This window comes from Colobus angolensis, unplaced genomic scaffold (assembly GCF_000951035.1).
Source record: "Colobus angolensis palliatus isolate OR3802 unplaced genomic scaffold, Cang.pa_1.0 Scaffold94, whole genome shotgun sequence".
NCBI lineage: Eukaryota > Metazoa > Chordata > Mammalia > Primates > Cercopithecidae > Colobus > Colobus angolensis.
Window position 1 is genome coordinate 1613677 of NW_012123376.1, and position 20170 is coordinate 1633846.

The 20170-nt window shown below is 38.9% G+C and overlaps 1 protein-coding gene across 3 annotated transcripts in view; it reads left to right on the plus strand.

Annotated features, from left to right (window-relative positions):
* Positions 1-20170, plus strand: part of KLF12 (Kruppel-like factor 12) — a 465591-nt gene that overhangs the window by 320280 nt on the left and 125141 nt on the right. For all 3 annotated transcript variants that reach the window (XM_011932150.1, XM_011932151.1, XM_011932149.1), the window contains one exon: positions 10861-10996. In XM_011932150.1, coding sequence (XP_011787540.1) covers positions 10861-10996 — 136 coding nt within the window. The remainder of the gene's footprint in view (positions 1-10860; positions 10997-20170) is intronic.

The window sequence follows — 20170 nt, forward strand, 5'->3', positions numbered from 1 at the left end:
GTGGTGGCTCACACTTGTAACCCCAGCACTTTGGGAGTCCGAGGCAGGTGGATCACCTGAGGTCAGGAGTTCAAGGTCAGCCTTCCCAATAAGGTGAAACCCTGTCTCTACTAGAAATACAAAAATTAGCTGGGTGTGGTGGTGGGCACCTGTAATCCCAGCTACTCAGGAGGCTGAGACAGGAGAATAGCTTGAACCTGGGAGGCAGAGGTTGCAGTGAGCCAAGATCGCGCCATTGCACTCCAGCCTGGGCAACCAAAGCGAAACTCTGTCTCAAAAAAAAGAAAAAAAAAAGAAGAAGAAGAGGAGGCCAGAACTACAAATGAAGAGGGATAACCAAACCTTGAAAGCTATAGAAAGGTCCAACAGCATATATATAAATAATTCTCAATTTTGAGGATTTTTGATGGTCTTAGACCATATTTTCAAGAATGTCTACTCTGCTTCTAAAAGGAATTCAATCATGCTTATGTATCAAGACTTATCTTTAACCTTGCATTAAATATACTCTAAAATGAGGCACAGAGAGCATACTAATTGAAGGGAGACAGCAACACTGATTCTCAATGTGGCACAATAGTTCTGTATGTCTCTGCCCCACCCCTTGCTTTTTTAACTTTTTAACTTTGAAACTAGCAGAGAACCCTTCCATGGTAAATCATTTACATGCTATCTAGCTGTATATACCGTAGTTGATATAGAAGCAGACTTAAGTTCAAGGTGGATTTTTTGCTCTTTTTTTTCTTTTATAAGTATTTCTTATATTTAAAGTACCTAAGACTAGGGCTGTGATTTGGTGGTACTTAAAATTATTATAACAGATTTTAATCTGCCTTGAAAGATTCCATTTTACTCAGCACACGAACTGGAAAACACAGATGGGGCAACAGACCAACTAAGGGAAATAAGAAAAGTGAATAAAATGGCCGTGGATTAATGTCTAAAACCTTCTCTGTACATTACAGATGAAAATGAGTTTGGTGATCTCATTGTTCCCTATATGTGTGTACCACAAAATCACTTTATTATTCTTTTACATCTCTGCCTATAGTGGTTTCAGTTTTGAATAAATCAGTTTGAGCTGATTGACTTTGGTTTGGAGCAGTTATAATGAATGAACAAAAGGCAAAGGTTATGGGGAATAGTGATGTGGTGATATCTCAAAGGGCTCCTAGAGTTCAGGGCTCATGGCCAACTCTAGAGTTAGTGGAAGCACACACAGTGGAAAAGCCTACTTAATTAATGGAAAATTTTATGAACTTTTAGAAATCACAAAAGCCTTCTATGCTCTAAGACGTACTTTCAGGAAACAAGACAATTGTAAATCTCTATTCATTTTCTTTTTATAAACAAGAAAAGTAGTTGTAGTCATGATTCTTTAGAAAAATTAAACTGTACTAGCTGTTGTGATTTCAAAAAATATGAATTTTTAAGTTATATTTTATTATTTTTTTTAATGGAGATGGAGTCTCACTTTGTGACCCAGTCTGGTCTTGAATTCCTAGGCTCAAGCGATCCTCTAGCCTGGGCCTCCCACAGTAGTGGAATTACAGGCATGAGCCCACCACACCCAGCCTAAACTACGATGAAGGATGAGATTCCTTCCTGTTAGTTTCTAAGCAGTAATTCATGTGATAGAAGCGAGAGGTATTTAGTAGTGTTTAAAATGATTTCCTGAAAGGAAAGGAAAGCCCGTTAAATGGAATTTAGCTGGAAAGTGAATAAAAATTATGAACGTTTTCATTCCCATGTCATCCCAAACCAAAAATATAATCTAAGACTTCAGAGAATAATAGCAATTGAATGATTGTGACTTTTCCCTCACAAATGTTAATATTAGAATGTAAGTCAGAATGTAATTTTTTAAATGAAATGTGAGCTAGACACTTGTATCATCATATTGCAGAATCTCTCACTAGCTGGGAATTACTGTGATCATTTTCAGTAGAGATCTGCATTTATTAGCATCATCTTCATCAGTAAACATTACATTTTACTGTGTACAAGGGAGTGTAATTGATGTGATCTCCCCTCTCAAGGAGTAAACAGGATAATTGGAGATAGAAAATAAGTATATGCCTAACTATAATTCAAAATGAAAAGTGCAAAAATGCCATGAAAATATATAAATACCAAAGCATGGATATCCTTTAAAAAGGAGAGATGCATTTAGTTGGAGAATGAAAAGAAGGGCCACGAAGGTATTATTCTGTAGGAAGGGTAGGTTTTGTTGGCAGAATTGTGAATGGAAGGAAATGGCCAGATAAAGCTGGATTCAGGGGCTTCGGGGGTAAGACTCATTATTGTTCCCAGTGGAAAATGAATTGTAGGATGTGGAGGGCTGCTGAATTGTGTCTGGTAGATGGGGGGAAATGTCAAGAATTTCTAAGTAAGGAATGTCTTAAGGAAAGCCCTGCCTGCATTCAGTTACCAGAGAAATGCTACATGGGACAGTGTGTGCGACAGGACTTCGAGGAAGTCGATGAGAAGCAGTGGGAAAAGAAAATAGTCCTTGGGTAAAAGCAAGAGCACTTAGCAACCGATTTAATGAGGGGCACAAATGAAATGAATGAAAATTTGGAACCTGGGTAATTGGGAAAAGGATCTCTCATTTGAAACTCAGAAACCAGGAGAAAGAATAGGACTTGTGTTTGAAATGGCTTTTTGAGGAATGCTAGTCAGTACAGTACGATGCTGGAAATGAGACTGGTGTTTAGGGAAGAGGTCAGAGCAGAGAATGTTGATTTGGTATTCATCCCCTCAGAGATAGCAACTGAAACTGGGGAAGTTATGGAACTCTGTGGAATTGCTGAGAAGCTGACCAATAAAGAGGTGACAGAAAATAATAGGTAGCGAAACCTAGGGCAGCCGCTAACACTTAGGGGTATGCAGAAAGGAGATGAAGAGGTTAGAAGGATAGATAACCAGAGAGAGACAAAGACCCAAGAGAATAATGTATTTCAGTTGGCAAATACTTTTTCTAAAGCCAGATATTATTTTATAACCAGACCTACGGTTTCTGTGACAATGACTCAGTCCTGCTGTTGTAGCACTAAAGGTGCCAGATAAGAAGTAAACGACCATGGCCGAATAAAACTTTAATTACAAAGATAGGTGGCAGGGCCCACAGGGCTTAGTTTGCCTATCCCCGAGGCCAAGGGAGAGGAAGTTTTTAAGAAGCCAGAAATGGAAGTGAAAAGGAATAACCAACAGTCTTGAAAACTGTAGAGAGATCCAACAACATTACAACTGAGATGTGGACCTTGCACTAGGGAATTATAAGAACATTATGAGGTTATTTTTTAATATAATGGTAGCAGAAGCCATTACACTGTCAAGTGCACAGATAAAAATTGGGGGAAAAATGAGTAAATTGCATATTATATCTACACAGTACCAACATCCCAAGATTTACATAACTGATTGAAATTTTAAATAGTCATCTGGGGTTATGGCCATCACAGTTGCTGCTCTATAGAGGCATTAGCAGTAGCAGAAGTAAAAGAAACAAGAAACAAGGCATCATCAAAGCATTAGTAAGCAAAATGGGACCCTGGAGAGCTATTTCTAATCTTAGAGTTCACCGTCCTCTGAGTCAAGCTTTATTTACTCATGAATGTTTCTCTCACTATCTGTCTTGATGTGCTAGGAAAATAGTCTGTTTGAACAACTGATATTCTGAAACCAAATGAAGTCAGAATATCAGTTGTACAAACATATTAGGAAGGGCGCGCCACATAGACCTTGATGTAACAAAGTCCTGAGTTTTAATTGACTATGTGTGCAGCCAGCATGAGGCGACCAAAGAGAAAAAAGCTAGTGTTGTCTTTAGAGAGTATTCACGTCATAGATGATTCCTATGTGTGTGGCTCCAGCTGAATCCCCCTATGCTCCAGGCACAGATAGCCAGAGGGATCCTTATCAAATGACACAGTTTTGTATCATGTCACCCTTCTGCTCAGTACTCTCCAATGACTTCCCTTCTCACCCAGAGCAAAACTGAAAAGCCGCTGTCACCCTCGAAGGCCCTCTGTACTCTGCATGGCCTCTGCCTCCTCTCATCCAGTTCCCTGTACTGGTTCCAGCCACAGCTTCCTTGCAGGTCCTCAGGCACAGGAAACATGTTCCTACCTTATCACCTTTGCACCTGTTATCTTCTCTGCCTGGAATGCCCCTCACCCCACAAACAAAACCCAGAAACCCTCACCTGCAAGCTTCTCTCGCTCAATTCCTTCAAGCCGTTGCTCAACTATCTTCTTCTCCATGTGGCCTTTCCTGGCCACCATCTCAAAAATTGTCCAGCCGCCACTAAGCAACCCCATCTACTTTCCTGCTTCATTTTTCTATATGGCACTTACTATCTGACATAGTGTATCTTTTTCTTTTTTGTTAATGATCTGTATCTCTGCAGTGTGAGAGCAGGAATTTTAACCTGCCTCGTTCACTCTCTCCAGCAGCCGGAAGACTGCTTGCTACCTCATAGGTGTTCAATAAATATCTGTTGACTAAATACATAAGTGATGTAAAGAAGTAGTAGTTTTATGTATTATCCAATATGTGTTCTGCCTCTGTAATGGTATTTTCAGTTTAGGTATGTGTAAGAAGAAAACTGCCTAATTTGAATAGTCCAGGAGATGGTGAGAGATTTAGAAGGAGTGTTATATAAGGGAATGAGTGAAGAAGCAGTAAATTTACCGTCAGGGTAAAACAGAATGATGATTGACTACTAAGAGTCAGGCTGGGACTAAATGCTTTGCATATATTATCTTTACTCCTTAGAGCAGCAGTAGCAGGAGAAGAAACTGAAGATTCCCTGTGCGAAATCATTGCCCAAGGTCAGATACTTGCAAATGACAGGGCCAGAAGCCATCCCATGTTCCCTGAAGCCAGAGCCGTGTTTTTATCCTAAAGAAGCTTCATGACCCTCCTTTTTTGGAACAATTTCTGCCTAGAATGTGTTGGAGGAGGATTCTTCTACCCACTGGTACTATGAATTTTCCCAAACATTCCTCCCCAAACATTCATTTTTCCCTTTTCCTGCACTCCCCCTCTGCCCTCCTTTCTAGAATAAAGCAGCAGCTCTCCTGGAAACCGGGGTTTCTCTAACTGGGACGCGTTTCAGCCTTGGCAAGGCGAACAATTAGGGCATCTGCAGGTAGCAGGGAGCCTGTCAGTGGCTAAAAGAGGGAGAAAAGAGGCCCATCAGCCCTGTGGCCCCTGCCTGGGCAGCCACCTCACACCTTCCATCTATGTATGGCCCTCCCCTCTCCAGTTCTGGCATGTGGCGGTGAAGGGATTCAGTATCTGCTTCTAGGATTCATTCCTGTTAGGAAATGTTAATCTGTAAGCTTTCGTATGTGTTCTTAGATTGTTGTGTTGTACACGTTTAATATTGCAACTTTTCCTTAAGAGTGGGTGCATAGGCAGGTTTACTTCAACAGAGATTAGAAGACTGGTCTTTAGACAGTACGCACGCTGGGGTGAGGGGAGGTGAGAATGAATTAGTGTCCCCTGCATCTGTGTCAGTCTGCTGTTACACGAGGGGAGGAAACAAGCAAAGTTTAAATGTCTCATGTGAGTTGAAGAGAAAAAACATGAAATATACCTTTGAGCGACTGTACACCAGGGAGAACCCACTCATATGAGCATGCTATCAAGTCTCAGCTAAGGAGAAGAGCTGAAAAAGTGTTCGGCCGGTGCAGTGGCTCACACCTGTAATCCCAGCTACTTGGGAGGCCGAGGCAGGAGAATCACTTAAATCTGGGAGGCGGAGGATGCAGTGAGCCGAGGTCGCACCACTGCACTCCAGCCTAGGTGATAGAGTGAGAATCCATCTGAAAAATAAATAAATAAATAAATAAATAAATAAATAAATAAGTGTTGTTCATCATAACTAAATGGCCCCTTAGGGCCCAAGAAGAACCTTAGCTGCGCAATACTGAAGGATCAAAGAAGATACGTCAAAAGCCAAAGCACCTGTAAATACATTTGAATATTTTGAATTGAAAAGTAAATGATGTAGAATGCAGTAGGTAGCTTTCATGTCACTAAAACAAGGTTGGCTCTTGGGAGGAGAATAAAGAAGAACGTTGTTAAAAGTACCTAGAACTTAAAGTATAATTAAAAAAAGAAAAGAAATGTCAAATAGGACACATGAATGCATGGGTCTTGGTTCCCAAAAAAAAAAAAAAAAAAAAAGTAAACAAGTCTAATTTTGCAGACCTTAATTGGCTTTAATTTGATTCCAGAATCAGACAACAGTCTGGACCAAAAATGTTCAGAATGCTTCACCCTACATGCAGATTATATTTATAGCCAGAGAAAAGGCGGTGACATACAGAAAATGGAAGTGAGGTACAGAGACAGCTCAATTGGTTAAAACGCAGCATAAGCCTTCATTGAATCTGGTTTCAACAGTTGGCCACCTTTGATTGACCGAAACTCAGCTACTTTTTGCAAGAGGAGGTTACGGTCTGTTTCCACATCAAGTTAGGTTACAGTTCACTATGTACAGAAGAAACTTTATGCCAAACTTAAAACATGTATAGAGGCAGCTTTAGGCCAAACTTAATTCAGTTAAATATTGTTGTAGGCTGACTAATTGTAGTTGTAGTTCATCTACATCATTGCTAGGAAATCTCGAGAAGGAGCTGGGAGAATAACCTGGTGCATTGACTTTTTATTGCTGCCCTACAACTCACCCTAAAATTTAGTAGAATAAAATAGCAAGTCTTGTCTTTTTCTTTCTTTTCTTTTTCTTTTTCTTTTCTTTTCTTTTTTTCTTTCTTTTTGTTTTGCTGTTTTGTTTTGTTTTGTTTGAGACAGGATCTCTATTGCTCAGGACTGGAGTGCAGTGGTGCGATCGTAGCTCACTGGAGCCTCAACCTCCTAGGCTCCAGTGATCCTCTCACCTCAGCCTCCCAAGTAGCTGGGACTACAGGCATGTGCCACCACACTCTGCTATTTTTTTAAATTTCTTGTAGAGGTGGGGTCTCACTACATTGTCTGGGCTGGTCTCAAACTCCTGGGCTCAAGCAGGCCTCCTGCCTCAGCCTCCTAAGATGCTGAGATTACAGTGGTGTGAGCCACTGCACCCAGCCTAAAACAGCAGGTATTTTATTTGCTCAAAATTCTGTGAGTCAGAAATGTGGCATGCATTTAGCCAGGAAGTTTTTAAGCAGGTCTCACCTGGGGTCACTCATGGTGTAGTCATCTGGCGACTGTAATGTAGCCGGTGAGTCTAAAATGGCTCAATGACATGGCTCGCAGTGGGATTGGCTGCCTGCTGAGCAGCATGTCTCTCATAGACTCTCCCGGGCTTCTTCACAAGGTGACTAGGTTCTAAAAACAGCACGAGAAAAGGGGAAACCCAAGGTACAAGCTCTTTTCAAGCCTCTACTTGTGTCACATTTGCTAATGTCCCATTGGTCACATCAAGTCTTAGAGCCAAGCCCAGAGTCATTGTTGAAAAGTGGCCACGTCAGGGCATGGATACAGACAGACATGATTTATTGGAGGGATCATTACAGTAACAATCTACCATAGGGGAGTATTTGAAAATCAAAGTAAATCAGTTCAACTTCAGGTGTTGGGTTCTGAAATTTTCTCCCCAGGATTTTGACACATGGAATGAAACTCACATAGGATTCCAGTACACCTCCAACTCTGAGGAATGACACCTCTACCAGCAGTGAGCTGGGTTAGCCAAAACTGATCCCTTTTTCATTAAAGAGCAATAAAATCTTCAGTGTAAATTTTTTCAGGTGTTTATAGATCACCTCCTGTTCTCCGACTTACAGAAGTTGATATTTTGTTGTTTCTGGTGTCCAGGTAACTTTCTGTGGTCTTTCAATGGGCACCCCAGAGAATCGGTCCTTCCTAAATGGGCTGAGATGCTCAAAGACTGATGGAGGTTAACTAGGGTTGATGTCCCTATTCTACATTTAATAAAAATAGAGTGGAATTATGCAAGTATGTAGATAAGCTAATCATCTGACCTAATCAGCAATGCAGATTTTGAAAAGCCTTTCTAATTACTTCCTCAGCTTGGCTGAAGGTATGGGTAAAAAGAGTTTCGCAGCATGATAGTAGCAGATGTATTTCATAATATTTATTGAAAATATTGGAAAGAAATCCTCAATTATGCTCCTGAAAAGTACATCAAAAAGATATCATATTTAACATATTTTAAACTTTCATTAAGATATAAACATAACATAATTATATGATCATGTAACAACTCTCACGCAAGGTTTTGGAATCTTTCATACAATTAGACTTTAACTTTCAGAGCCAGATTGCTCATGGTTAACTGCCTCTGTCTTCCTTGTGTTGTATTACTTACTATAAGAGCTCTAGTTGTCTTGGACAAAATGGGACTATCAGAATATTTTCTTTTTTCTTGGCTGTTTGCAAATTTGGTACCTTGGCAAAGGCGTCATAGTGCATGATGTTTCAACAACTTTAAATGTTAAATTGTTGACATTTACAGGTATATGCAACACCACACAATATGTGATTTGGAAGCTTAGATAGATCTGATATTCATTTTTCTTGGCTGGCTTTGAATAGTTAAAATGACTCTTAAATGAATCATTCTAGAACAGGATTGCCCCCAAAGAAGCTATCTATGAATTCCTAACTGAATTCATGTTATTACACAAAGTCATTCCTGGATCCTATGTTCTTTTAGTGTTGGTTGTTCATCTTGACCTTCCATTCTGTCAGCTGCTCATTATCTTTCCAGTACATTCCTTTTAATGTAAGTTAGCCCGAGCCAATTTCTGTTGCCTACAGCCAAAATAAATCTTTAGTGATATGGTTCCTTCAAGTGCCCTTCCAGTGACTGAGTAGTTACGCTCTCTGTTACCAGATGGTGATGGAACTGATGGCTTTGCCCCACGGTTTCTCCAGCATCCCTCTTCTAGTGGAACTCCTCCAGAGATCAGATGGCAAATAAACAGTCTTTTTGTCTCATAGCTGGTGGTACAAAGAAAATATTCAAAAGCTCTTAATGAATATTATTGCCTAATTCCTAACATTTGAGGAGGTAGAGAGTCACATGACAGTTAATTATTTTGTTGTTGTTGTTGTTGTTTTGTAAGACAAGGCTGGAAAATATGGATAATCTGGTGTGTGACAATTTCCTTGTTAGCAATGTTGAAATGAGAGCATAGTTGCATAGGAGCTGAAGGTCATAAACTGTGACACTTTTATATGTCGAAACTCTTAAATCTCTAGATCAGTTCCTCAACCTGAGTACTTCTGCCATTTTGGACTGGTTCATTCTTTACTGTGAGGGGCTGACTATCCTGTGCATGGTGGAATGTCTAGCAATATCCTTAGCCTCTGCCAACTGGATGCCAGTAGCACCCTCCCTGCCCCCCACCGCAAGTTGTGACAAACAGTAATGTCTCTAGATGTTGCCAGGTGTCTCTTGGGAGGCAAATTTGCCCTTGGTTGAGGACCACTACTTTATATTATTTGAATTATCTTCTTTTACATTTAGTATTTACCAGACACTTCCCTTGTGCAAAGCACATTTTGGTATATTTACAGGCAGGATGTGTGTCAGATGCACGGGTGCACACGAGGTTGACTGGATGTAAGTTCTTTCCTAACCAAGTGTAGTTAGAAATGTGATGAAATATGTTGAAACTGTCTAGATATAGTTTTTCTAGCCAGACTGTAAATAGTAGACACAATCATCCGAAGTTGCCATTTAGTAAAAATGGTAAAAATGGTGCATTCTCAGCAATTCCACGTGGTTCAATGTAATGAATGACATACAGTAACCAAAAAAAGTGATTTGAGACAAAAAAATGAAATTATGAATTGTACCCAGATGTCATTGTGACCATGATTTTACCTGCATTTTGCCTTCCCCTACAAGCAGTGGTGGTTTTAGAAATCTTAGGCAGCCATACATTTAACAGTGTGGGGGTGTAGCTCATGTGGTACTTTTCACTGAAAAGATATGCCTAGTTTGTGCTCGAAGCGAGGGCTGATAGAAATTCTGGGCAGTGGTTGCTAAATCTATTCATAGGGAAAAGGGGGTGGAAATGAAATCTAATTTTTAAAAATATGTGTTAAGGTATGTTGACAGCAACCCAAAGATCTGATAGTCTTGGCCATCAGGGGTCAGAACATTGTGCCATTTCCTGCTTTGACAAATTCACGGTGGGAGAAGAATCATATCTGGAAGTGGCTTTTTGAAAAATAAAATCAGGATAGAGTTCAGGAGCACTGTGAGCACATATAAACAAGATTTCTAAAATGCTACCACTTCTGCCATTTTTATGCCTTCAAATCCCACCTTATAGTCGTAATGAACTTGGAAACAGTGATTCACTGAAGTAAGAAAAGTATGTATACTTTCTTTTAGTCACGCAAACCCTGTTCTTCTTTTAACTTATTATGAGAGCTGTAAGCAACTAATATCTCCTTTCCGCATGCTCTCTACCTTCCAGGGAGAGTGCTAATGAGCAGTGAAATGGCCAGAGCTCTGGCAGCGGAAGCAAGGAGGAGGAGAAACCAGAGGGTTGAACAGTAGCTCAGGAGCTACGTAATCAGCTTTTGACCACTCAGGAGTTGGTAATATTGTGGATTTTATAGTTTCTATTCTATAATCATACCCTGAAACTCTAGAGAGCTGGTATAGGTTTTGTAAATCCAATGAAGGGGAAAAGAATAAGTACTCAGAACACAAAATGTGGAGCTTTCAGTAATTCCTGTGATGTCTAAAGAATTCCGTTTGCTTGATATGCACAGAAGAGAAGTTCCATGCTTGATGTTGGTCCAGGACAAGGTTAACTTTCTGCGCACTGATTTTAATTCATTATATATGCCTTTTCTCCCCAGCACAAATGGACCCCCGAGGCCTATCTCCCAGACAAAGTAAAAGTGACAGTGATGATGATGACCTGCCAAATGTGACCTTAGATAGCGTTAATGAAACTGGATCTACGGCCCTTTCCATAGCCAGAGCAGTACAAGAGTAAGTATCACATTCACAGGATGAAATAAGAATTGCCAAGGTGTTCAATGGATAATGGAAACTGCAGCGTCTCCTGTCCCCCAGCCATGTCATTCTAGCTGTGAACTGGCATGAATGTCAGCAGCTTTTCATTCAGCTGAATGCTCTTTGGGAGATTAGGGCAGTGAATGGAGTGTTTTAAAGGGTTGGAAATTCCTGCTTTGATGAGATATGAGACCTCTGTGCATCTTTTCTAATACCTCCTGCACCCTTCTGAACTCTGCAAAAAAAAAAAAAAAATTGTTCTTTTTGAACGTCACTATTTGATTATCATCATCATTATTACACAAAGTCAAGGGAAATATGGCAAGTATTGTTACCTTGTTTTGATAGGAAATTACAGAATAGCTTTTTAGAAGATTTAAATTTGGAAGATAATATGTTCATCCTTTGAAAAGTAGAACTCATATATGATTTTTAAATGAATCTTTTCTCTCTCCTTTTACCTGGACCATATAGGGTTAGATTTCAACCCTCATTTATTGAAAATAGCTGTTTTTCTATCAGTCAATTTTGTACCTAGAATTGAACCTAAACGACTGAAAAAAAAAAATCCGTATTTTTTTCATAGAATAATTTTTTCAGCTTCATTGATGTCTAATTGACACATTAAACTTTATATATTTAAAGTATATGTGCTGATTTAACATACATGTACATAGTGAAATGTTTACCACAATTAATTAATACATTCATCACCTTACATAGTTGTCTTTTTTGTGTGTGAGAATGCAGAAGTTCTACACTCAGCAAATTTCAAATTTCAGGTATACAGTACAGTATTGTTAACTGTAGTCACCTTGCTGTATATTAGGTCCTCAGAATTTATTCTTCTTCTATCTGCAAATTTGTACCCTTTGACCAGTATCTCCTCTTTTCTCTGACACCCCAGCCTCTGGCAGCCACCATTCCTCTCTGTTCCTATGAATTCAACTTTTTAAAAAATCTTCCACATATAAGTAGTGTCATATAATATGTGTCTTCTAGAGTAATTTTTAATAACATAATATTGAAGATGAGGAGGATTTAAATAGCCACTGTTATTGCTGACACACTTGTTAATGAACAGTTCACTCAAAATTATCTTAGTTACCTTTATGTCTCTTCTATCAGTTTATTTTTCCCATATGTTGATTAAATACCTACTTTGTTTTATTCATTAGGCTATGACATTAAAAAAATAATGAAAGAGAGCCTTGGTATTGCATTTCAGAATTCACAGCATAAGTGTATGTCTGTGTTTATATAAAATGAATAATATATCTATGTTATAGAGATAATATGTATTGTATGTTGATATTGTATATGAATATACATATAATACGTCAGAGAAAACAAGATATAATGGATCTAAAATGAAATGTGGAGTCAGATCTGGATATAAATTTCCATGCAAGCTCTTAATAGCTGTGTGACTTCTGGCAAGTTATTTAATCACTCTGAGATGAGAAGAAAATCAGAATAGTTACCTGACAGGACTATTGAGAAGGTTTTGATATAGCTATGAGGTATGAAAAGTAAGTCACACAGTTTGGCATATAGAAAGCTTCAGTTATTGGTGGAATTAATATTATTAGTGATAATAATAGTAGTAATTAGTCATAATAGTACTAGTAGTAATAGTACTAGTACAGTAGTTTAATTTATAACTACAAGGAAATATAAGTACAGCAGGTGTCATTATTCTGATAAAAATGAACAGACTAAGGATCAGAAGTTAATGACTTTTCTAGTCACATAATAAATGGTAACAAGACAAAGTTTAGAACTTTCAGCTCCAAAAACATCTTTTTCTAGAGTGCCTATAAATCTGTTACTGGTAGTATTATTCTACTTGAGCACTTATAAAAACATTGTTTGCACGCCTGTAATCCTAGCACTTTGGGAGACCAAGGCAGGAAGATCATGAGGTCAGGTGTTCAAGGCCAGCCTAGCCAACATAGTGAAACCCCATCTCTACTAAAAATACAAAAATTAGCTGGGCGTGGTGGTGGGCGCCTGTAACCCCGGCTACTCAGGAGACTGAGGCATGACAATCGCTTGAACCTGGGAGGTAAAGGTTGCAAGTCAGCCGAGATCACACCACTGTACTCCAACCTGGGCAATAGAGTGAGACTCCTTCTAAAAAAAAGAAAAGAAAAGAAAATGTTTATCTCCTACTTGTTTTGGTCAGATAACTTAGTTTCTCCAAAGCAAATGTTAACTTGAGCCAGCATAGACACCGAATCCAAGAGATTGCTGAGATCTTCCTCATCCCTGACTCACCACAGTCAGCACAGTGATTCTGATTTTGTGTGAGCTAAATCCTAAAATTGAGGAGTCTGTGTTCTCATCTGTATATTGAGACTAAATGATGATAAGTTTCAATTCTGAGATGAGTACGTTTCACAGACATTTTAATCACATTGTTTTCCTGCATCATTCTAATGTGTATTTAATTTGTGTGTGTGTGTGATATGTGTTTGTGTGTGTCTTTATAAATATATGCATTTCTTGTAAATTTAACTTTAAAGTTTGGAACTGTGGTGACTAAAATCTAAAGTATGCTTACGGCCGGGCACAGTGGCTCACACCTGTAATCCCAAAACTTTGGGAGGCTGAGGCGGGTGGATCACGAGGTCAGGAGATCAAGACCATCCTGGCCTAAATAAATAAATAAATAAAGTAAAGTAAAATAAAATAAAAAAGTATGTTTACTCCATTTAGGACTTATATAGCAAATAATTATACTGACTTCTTAAATATAACTATTTTTGTGCTTCTAATAGTATGTGCTTATTATATATTAGTATATTTTAATATGTAACTATTTAATAGAAACCTCAGGAACTGGAGCTTAATTTTCAACATAACCTTTCTGATTTGCTTTTTTTTCTTCTTCTTCTCGCTCTGTCACCCATGCTTTAGTGCAGTGGCACCATCTTGGGTCACTACAACCTCTGCTTCCCAGTTTCAAGTGATTCTCCTGCCTCAGCCCCTCGAGTAGCTAGGATTAAAGGTACCTGCCACCATGCCCAGCTAATTTTTGTGTTTTTTGTAGAGACAGGGTTTCACCATGTTGGCCAGTTGAACTCGAACTCCTCACCTTAAGTGATCCGCTCGCCTCAGCCTCCCAAAGTGCTAGGATTACAGGCGTGAGCCTCCACGCCCAGCCTCCACATTTTCAAGTCACAGTATTTAATGTAATTGTACAAATGCCTGCCTTTATTATTATTACAAAAGTTGCATGTGCATCATGAGAGATGCCAGATTCATTATACATGTCAGTGTTTTCATTTAGTAAAGAATACACTGAGCTAACAACTGCGAAGTCCTAGAATGCCAGGACCCATCGGTAGTTAATGAGTCATCATTCAAGACTGAATGTGCATGTGTAAACACTGGGAAGTGTGTGATGAAGCAAAAAGAATGTTCTGCAGAAACCTCTTAAATGTAGATAAATCTTTGAAAACTAATAGTCATATATTAAAATTTTATTCTGAAATAAATATATAATAGTTATAGAATTTTTTAAAATTCTATACATAGGTCAAATGACAGAAGTGTTGAGGGAAGTCAATACATTTTAACATTTTATTAAATATAAAAATTTTTAAAATTCTGTACATAGGTTTACCCAAAGTTAACTTTCAGTGTGCACAATTATGAACTTCTCTTTCTGCTTTTCTGTTAGTTTATCCTTCATTAATTAATCGATATGACTATTTCACCGTTAATTTCTCTTTCCTCTTTTTCTGTTTGTCTTTCGTGTTTTGATGACTTCTGTACACTCAAAGGCTGTCAACAACAACAAAAAATCCCCAAACATTTCATTATAATATGATCAATAAACTTAATGTATTAAATAACAAAAGGATAAAATATCAGATTAGCATGTAAAAAAATGAAAACATTTCAAAGGACATCTGTGGATCTCTCTGTTTCCTGTACCTGAAGAACTTTTCTAAGAGAGTTAGGTTGAGAAAGATGGCTGCAGGTAGGGAGGTGATAAAATCAAAAGTTTTCTATCTATTAGAGGCAGCACATTTTAGAAACCCTGGGCAACTAATTCACATTTGTCTTTACAATTAAAGATCAAAGGAGCCATGATCTGAAAAGGATTCAAACATTTGCCTCTTATTTCCTCGGCCATCAGTAGAGTGTCAGGTAAGGGAAGGGGGAAAATGAGAAAGGAAAGGGATATGAGGGAAGACTGACACCAGAGAGGGTGAAATTGCCTTGCCCTGGGCCAGCCTTTCTGCTGTAGGCCTCTGACAAGATGCTAAACCACAGGTAAATATCTCTAACTGAAGCGCTTCTTGTCTCCTTCCCCATTCTTGCTCCTAGTCTTGCCTCATGCAATAACTGTTCAAGCTTAGGTTTTTAATTTGGTGCCTTACTTTGTTGACATAAGTATATTTATATAGCATGAACATTCCTGAGCTAGTAAATTGTTTTTCTTAAATGTCTGGTGTTGTGTGTTTTACTGGTTTTTAAAATGAACTGTAAAAAATGTTCCCGTTGATTTCATATGCAGAAATTGTTAAGCAAGATGCATCTACCCACTCCATCCACCACTGCAAATATTCAAATATGCCTGCATTCAAATGACAAAGACCACTGCTTAGTGGCTACAGCAGCAATCTGAATCGATCTCTGTTTGCACAGATTTATGTAGTGAGTCTACAAACTGTGTGCGTGAACTGATCATTTCAGCCATTTTCATTAATTAACTTGACTCATTTATCCACTCAGGATCAGTAAATTTAGATAAATTGGAAGAAGCAGCCACAAAGAGACCCACAGTCAGGCTCTGCGTTTTTTCTATTTCAATTGTATAGATACCGTCCAAGTCAAAAATCATGTGTTCAGTGATTCTGACAAAGACAATTTCCTGCAGATTTTAGAACATCTGTTTTGTTTTGGTCTTTTTTCCCCGCTCCTTGATGATAAAATAGGGTGGGGTCATTACCCTTAACAACTTGACAAACATAATTATGAAATAAGTGTTTGGAGAAAGAGAGGTAAAGGCACATGATAAGAGCAAATGATTATAATTAACTCTAATCCTAGAAAAAATAGTGATGTCTTTTAAATAGGTAGATCTAAAGCCTCTGATTTTTGCTCCCCTTTTTCTTCTTTCTAATTCCAAACATTCATAATGTTCATTTATTGATGCAAGTAGAAGAATCAAGTTCCACCAAACTCCAGCTAATAACATCTGAGAGAGAGCACTCCCTGGAGGAATTTCTTTTTTACTAGGAACAAGCTAAAGGATGTGGGTATAATTTCAGTAAGACTGAAGGGGGAAAGCATGGGGTGAAAGGTGGAGGAAAAGATACAAGATGCTAAGGAGATATGCCTGTTTCCCAGAATTAGTCCTTTCAGAACTGGTGAATTGCATGTTGCTGTTTAAGTTACTCTGTATCTGAGTAGTAGTCTACTCTCTGATTTTGATTATAATGCTCAATTGATAGTGGTGGTAGTCAGGGATGTTAGCGTCCCAGATAACTGCACCTGTGAAAAGGGTATTCTTTTTAAATGGTTCATTGTCAATTACATTTAAGCTAATTAAAGCACTTCCCTGTCATTCTCTCCCTGTTTTTATTATTATATGGCTTATATGAAGTGCTCATCGTCTTAAAGAAAAACTAGTGAATTTCTGGAAGTGTGTAGTCTTATCTTTGGTACTTTTTCACATAAATGCTCTTTGAAAGAACAGATATGGTAGCAAGTTAGATATCCTATTGCTTCCTCAGACTTCTCTTATTGCTAGTTTGAATATTATGATTTTGGGTTTTTTTTTTTTTTTGAGGTGGAATTTCAGTCTTATCACCCAAGCTGGATTGCAATGGCACGATCTTGGCTTACTGCAACCTCGGCCTCCTGGGTTCAAGCAATTCTCCTGCCTCAGCCTCCCGAGTAGCTGGGATTAACAAACGTGAGCCACCACGCCCAGCTAATTTTTGTATTTTTAGTAGATGGGGTTTTACCATGTTGGCCAGGCTAGTCTCGAACTCCTGGCCTCAGGTGACACACCCACCTCGGCCTCCCAAAGCATTGGGATTACAGATGTGAGCCACCATGCCCAGCCATGATTCTTAATTTAGAAAACAGTATTTAACAATCGAAGAAAGTTAGAATCTAAGGTGATTTTTCAAATTATTATTTATTTGTTTTGTTTTAAACTCCTTGCACAGTTACTTAATACCCCTTCTGTTTTTCTTAATCTCCTCATGTATGATGATGTTAAGGTCTTTTAAATCACAGTAGAGAATACTAGAAGAGATGAGGAATAAAGGGAAAACAAGAACTGTTACTGAGAGGCAACTTTTTGGCAGATTCTATGAAAACTCATGTAATTTTCATTTAATTTGCCCCACGATACTGTCTGTATCCTACAGATAAAGAAACGGAGGCCTGGAGAGGTTTCTTCTCTCCCCAGAGGTCTCAAAGGTTTTTTTTTCTTTTTTTTTTTTTTCTTTTTTCTTTTTTTTTTGCAAGTTCATATTCAATCCCAAGGTTGTGTAACTACAGACCTACATTCCTTTATGAAGGGGAAGCTCCCTTCCTGTGTTTTCATGTTGTGCCTTTAAAATCTCTAAAGCAGCTGGGTGCTGTGGTGCACACCTGTGTTTCCAGCTACTCAAGGCTGAGACAGGAGGATCAGTTGAGCCCAGGAGTTCAAGAACAGCCTGTACAACATAGTGGGACCCCTCCTCAAAAGAAGAAGAAAGGGCCGGGCGTGGTGGCTCATGCCTGTACTCCTAGCACTTTGGGAAGCCGAGGTGGTTGGATCACCTGAGGTCAGGAGTTTGAAACCAGCCTGGCCAACGTGGTAAAATCCCATCTCTACTAAAAATGCAAAAATTAGCCGGGCATGGTGGCAGATGCCTATAATCCCAGCAACTCAAGAGGCTGAGGCAGGAGAATCTCTTGGACCTGAGAGGCAGAGGTTTCAGTGAGCCGAGATCACGCACTCCAGCCTGGGCAACAAGAGCGAGACTCTGTCTCAAAAAAAAAAAAAAAACAAAGAAAAAGAGAAAAAAACAGCAGGGTACAGTGGATCATGCCTGTAATTCCAACATTTTGAGAGGCCAACGCGGTGTATTACTTGAGATCAGTAGTTGAAGATCAGCCTTTCTCTGGTGAAACCTCGTCTCTACAAAAATATGAAAATTAGCTGGGCTTGGTGGTGGGCACCTGTCATTCCAGCTGCCGGGGAGGCTGAGGCACAAGAATCACTTGAATCCAGGAGGTGGAGGTTGCAGTGAGCCAAGATCATGCCCCTGCACTCCAGCCTGGGCAACAGAGCAAGACTCCATCTCAAAAAGAAGAAAGAAACTTTATGCCTTAACTATATTAAAATAGCAGAATTTTTTAGCTTTGGACACCAATACACATACAAGATGTGTGAAACAATTGCAGTCTTTTTCCTTCCTTTTCCCTCCCTCCCTCCCTCCCTCTCTTCCTTCCTTCCTTCCTTCCTTCCTACAGTGCCTCTGTCGCCCAGGTTACAGTGCAGTGGCATGATCTCAGATCACTGCAAACTCCTGGGCTCGAGCATTTCTCCCACCTCAGACTTCGAGTAGCCGAGACTACAAGTGTGTGCCATGACGCCAGGTAATTTTTGTATATTTAGTAGAGACAGAGTTTCGCCATGTTCCTCAGGCCAATGTTGAACTCCTGGGCTCAACATGTTGAGCCCCAAAATGTTGGGATTGTAGGCATGAGCCACCACGCCCAACATTAATTTTAAAATTTCTAATCTTCAAATCCATTGTTACTTTAATATAATTTGGTTTAGGGAGAAATAATTATATTAAATACATTCTCTGATACATAAAAAAAGAATTCAGCTATAAATCTCAACATTACATTGAAATGTAAAGAAATGAAATGTAAAATATTAGAGTGCTTTTGAATAAACTTTACTATTACTAATATTCAAAGAAAATCTTGGAAAAAAGTCTGAGGGTTAAAAGGGTACTGAGTCAACTTATTTTGCACCCTTTGATGGAAAGACTTGAGAATGTTTGGGCCATGTCTCTTCTCTGCTGACAAGAATTAAGTCAGCTGCATTGATTGTGTTCTGAGAAAAAGCACAAGAAAGCTCACATATTTGGTTTCTAATTTCAGTGTTAAATTATTTCAATTTTGCTCTTAGATACTTTCCATAATCCTGGCACATTAAAAGATGCTTCATTTTTATTTAACAAGCCTAGTAGTTTTGGGACACCTTTAAATCCTTGCTTCAGTGACTACAAAAGAAATACTCTTTAACTCAGGTATTTAGGTGGAAGTCAGCTCTCTGTTAGTGACTAAATATCGTGCCTGTTGTGGTGCTGCTGGTGGGCAAATCAGGGAGGCATTCATTCTTGCCAGGGGAGATAAATGCTGTTAGATTGCTCTTTTTTGAAGGAGGTCAGAAAAAGCTTTGATTGATTGTGAATGACTATGGGTGAAACCTAAAGTATATGCTTTGCCATCATCAGTCCACCAGTCTTCTAAGCTTCAAAAAATTAAAAATAATGACCACTTAGTAACCCAGTCCATGGGTATTTAGGAGCCAGATAGAGACCATATGCCCACACATACTCCTTTTTATCTGCTGTGGTGGGACAGTGTTGGTCCCTCTTCAATTTAAAAAAAAAAAGCATAATGAAGTTTGGCTAATCATTTAATACTTGAATTGTTTCATGAATTGCCAACATGAAGTCATATATTCTTTCAAAGAGTGATTAATTCATTTATTCAACTCTTTGTTACATGCTGGAGATACAGAATGAATGACTCATAGTTCTGACCCTGAGAAGCTCAGAGTCAAACTTTATGGGATGAACTAAAGTCTAATGGGATAAAAACAATAAGTGCTACCATGAGAACAGAGGGGGTGACATGTAACTCCGATTGGAAAAGGTAAGCGCATTGGCATGTGGAGGAGTGTATAAGGTCATAATGACTGGTGCACAAGTGAGGGAGGAGGCGAGATGGACATGCAGCTGCTTGGAGAGGTAGGTCAGGATTGGATCAGGAAGGATGAGTTTATTCTTTAGACAATACGAACGCAACCCACTGGTGGTTTTTAAGTGGAAATGGCATGATCAACTTTGTGTTCTACAGATAATCATCTTAAGGAAACTGGGTATGGTTATA